Raw genomic sequence first — 3,132 nt, 5'->3', positions numbered from 1 at the left:
GGCCCCTCTTCAGGACATCATTAAAAGCACATGCACTTGCTCCACATCCATTGGCAGATGGTGGCAAGATTCAAGACTCCTACCCTGAAGTCAAGGAGAAGCCATCGCCGTGGAAAACATCCTCGCTTTGAAAATCCAACACGAAATTAAAGAACTACACGAGATAAGGAGCCCGGAGAACATTAGTTGGCTGCAGGGGTGAAGACAGACACAAAAAGCACAGCAGGTAAGAGCTGGGGGTTGTTGCCAACAAGGAACTGTCCCGGGTGGCGCAGAGAAAAGGATCTCAGAACTGGAGGCCTGTCCCTTTGAGTCTTCCATGCGTGCTCAAGCTTGTCATCTTCCATAAGCTTCGAGAGAAGGGACGTTGTCAGAGCATTTCTTATCGGTGCGACTAATCCTGTTATCAGCTCAGTTATAAATATTTAATGTTCCCTGGCCCTTCGGTGATGGTGCCCCATCAGATTCAAGGCTGTTAAGAATCTCCACCAGCAGCCTCGCCCCTCCCTGCGGAAAACTGATGAGAGGCAGGGCCAAGCCGAAGCGATGGCGGCCTATCCAGAGAGCTGCGTGGACGCTACGGTGCTGGACTTCGTCGCAGACCTGTCCCTGGCCTCCCCGGGACGCCCTCTCCTCTGCGACTTCGCACCCGGGGTCTCCTTTGGGGATCCAGCCCTTGCGCTCCGAGAAGGAAGACCCAGGAGGATGGCGCGGTTTCAAGAGGGGGACCCAGAAGAAGAGGAGTGCGAAGTGGACCAGGGGGACGGAGAAGAGGAGGAGGAAGAGGAGCGCGGGAGAGGCGTCTCCCTATTAGGCCGCCCCAAGAGGAAAAGGGTGATCACCTACGCCCAGCGCCAGGCCGCCAACATCCGCGAAAGGAAGCGAATGTTCAACCTCAACGAGGCCTTTGACCAGCTGCGGAGGAAGGTGCCCACGTTTGCTTACGAGAAAAGGCTGTCCCGGATCGAGACCCTCCGCCTGGCCATCGTCTACATCTCCTTCATGACCGAGCTCTTGGAGAGCTGTGAGAAGAAGGAAAGCGGCTGAACCGGGTGGGGAGAGTCTGCCCTTCCTGGTCTGGTAGTGCTGGGGTGTGTCAGGACCGGGTACTGGGTGAGGCTAAAGGGCCAGGAGGGACGCCCCAAGACAGAACGTCTGGCCTTCTGGAGGTCGGTTTCGAGATTGTAAGATCCCCAAAGTCCCCGAGCAGAGTGGCTGTTGTAGAGTTCATATCTATGCGACCGCCCTAAGTGAAGTCGGGGTCAGGGGCGAGCGGGGATGTCAGAGCGCGAGAGGATGAGTCCGGGCCGTCCAGGCTGCTCCTAAGAGCTTCCGTGGGCTAGGTGGGTGGGAAGAGAACCCTCCTCGCAAATGGCAGACTTTGGAGCTTCTATAGAATCTAACCTCTCCTCTTTACTTTTTTTTTTCATAGAGATAATAAAGTAGAAATTCTTACTTTTTAAAAAGCCTCAAGAGTCGGTGGTGCGCCATCCCCAGCAGGCGCTCCAGCAGGCGCCTGAGAGGAGGCTCTGGAGCAGACGCCGCGAGGGTGCGGGGATACGAGCTTTTCTGGTAGCCAGAGGGTTCTGTCTGGTCCTCCCATGCTTGTCCAGGAACTGAGGGAAGGAAACATGGAAGGCAGAGCAGTCGAGGGGAACTGCTGACAAAGTGGGACCTCTGAGAAGGAACACCCTTGCTGTCTTCCATTTCCTCTCCCTCCCCTCCCTTCCTCTCTCCCGCGCGCGAGCCCTCTCTCTTCCTTTCTCCCTCTCCCTCTTTACCTGGTTGATTCCAGAGGGACCATGGCTCCTTGTCCCAGGGCCACAGTGGTGTTCATTCAGTGCCTTAGCCAGGGTGCAAATCTACGCTTTGCATCTTAAGTGCAGCGTCAGCTTCCCTGTTTCAGTGCCTTCAGGCCGCAGGCCAGAGTAAGGGGCGAGTGCACTTGGGTCACTCCTGGGTCGCAGGGGGCCTTGGGTGCCCTGCAGCTTCGCCACCAGTCAGCGTTTCCAACTGTCCCCCCGGCCAGGGGTTGGAGTATGTGAAGGTGCCTGGATCTTTCTAGGAGCAGGGCCGCCTGAGCGCTCACTTTAACGTTTTTAGCTGTAGGGAGGAAAGATAGCTTTCACTCTAATGGCTTCTAGAGACTACCAGACAAAAAGTCCAAAGAAGAGATGCCTTCTGACGCCTTGCAAAACGACTGCCATGCAGATGAGGTTGAAGCGGGTCCATGCTGAGAGGCCGCCTCCAGTTGGGACCCGTGCCATTCCAGGATTCTTCCTTCTAGGTGACGTGCTAGTACCAGAACTGGGGTATTTCAGAAAGGAGTGGGTACCTGAGGAGAGGAACCCGATTGAATAATGCCCACGTAAACATAAATTCAGTAATTCTAAAGGATAATCCTCAGTGATTCCAACACTTTATTTCGCCCCTCATTAGGCACAGGAATAGGCGGGGGCCTGTGCGAACACACAATTCTCTGAATCATGTTTTCAGAAAGAGAATTCATTTCATTAATAAGTAACATATACTCATCCTAGAAATTTTGGAACACAAAATTTCAAAAAAGAAAAAATTCGAATCACTCCACATTACCATACTGTTAGCATTTTCATCTATTTATTTCCAGTATTTTTTTCCCTGTACAGTTATAAATTCAATACATCTAACTAATTTGAGATACCTTGGGATACTGATATTTTTCCACTTGACATTATAGAAGGTGCAATGTTTTCCCTTAACTTTCAATATTATCCAAATGTGATTTTGATTACCATATCTTATTGTCATATCCATGTATCACAACACCATCCCTTTACAGATAGATAACTATTTCCTTTAAAAAAAAATAAATGATGCTGCTAAGAGCATTCTTGTAAATGTCTTCTCTGTCTATTATTATTTCCTAATATTTGATACCTAGAAGTGAAATTTCTGGATTCAAGTTTGTGGATACAAATGGCCAGATTCCCTTCTTGGTGGGTTCTGTCAGTTCAGTCTCCCACCCTCTAGTATTGCAGGAATTTGCCTGTTTCCCAGCCCATTCATTAGTACTTTGAATATTTAAAACTTCTCTTAGTTTTCCTTTCAATAGGGCCTGGCTTAGTTCTCAAATGAGCCCCCATTCCCAAG

General features: G+C 50.6%; 1 protein-coding gene across 1 annotated transcript; it reads left to right on the top strand.

Moving 5' to 3' along the window:
- Positions 1–493: 493 nt before the first annotated feature.
- FERD3L (Fer3-like bHLH transcription factor) lies at positions 494–1,121 on the top strand. Its single transcript, XM_011973901.1, has one exon. The coding sequence runs from the start codon at positions 547–549 to the stop codon at positions 1,045–1,047; it is 501 nt and encodes a 166-aa protein (XP_011829291.1). The 5' UTR covers positions 494–546; the 3' UTR covers positions 1,048–1,121.
- The last annotated feature ends 2,011 nt before the right edge of the window (positions 1,122–3,132 follow it).

The sequence above is a fragment of the Mandrillus leucophaeus genome, unplaced genomic scaffold, assembly GCF_000951045.1.
Source record: "Mandrillus leucophaeus isolate KB7577 unplaced genomic scaffold, Mleu.le_1.0 Scaffold140, whole genome shotgun sequence".
In the NCBI taxonomy this organism is placed as follows: Eukaryota; Metazoa; Chordata; class Mammalia; order Primates; family Cercopithecidae; genus Mandrillus; species Mandrillus leucophaeus.
This window is presented reverse-complemented; position numbering and strand designations above follow the sequence as displayed.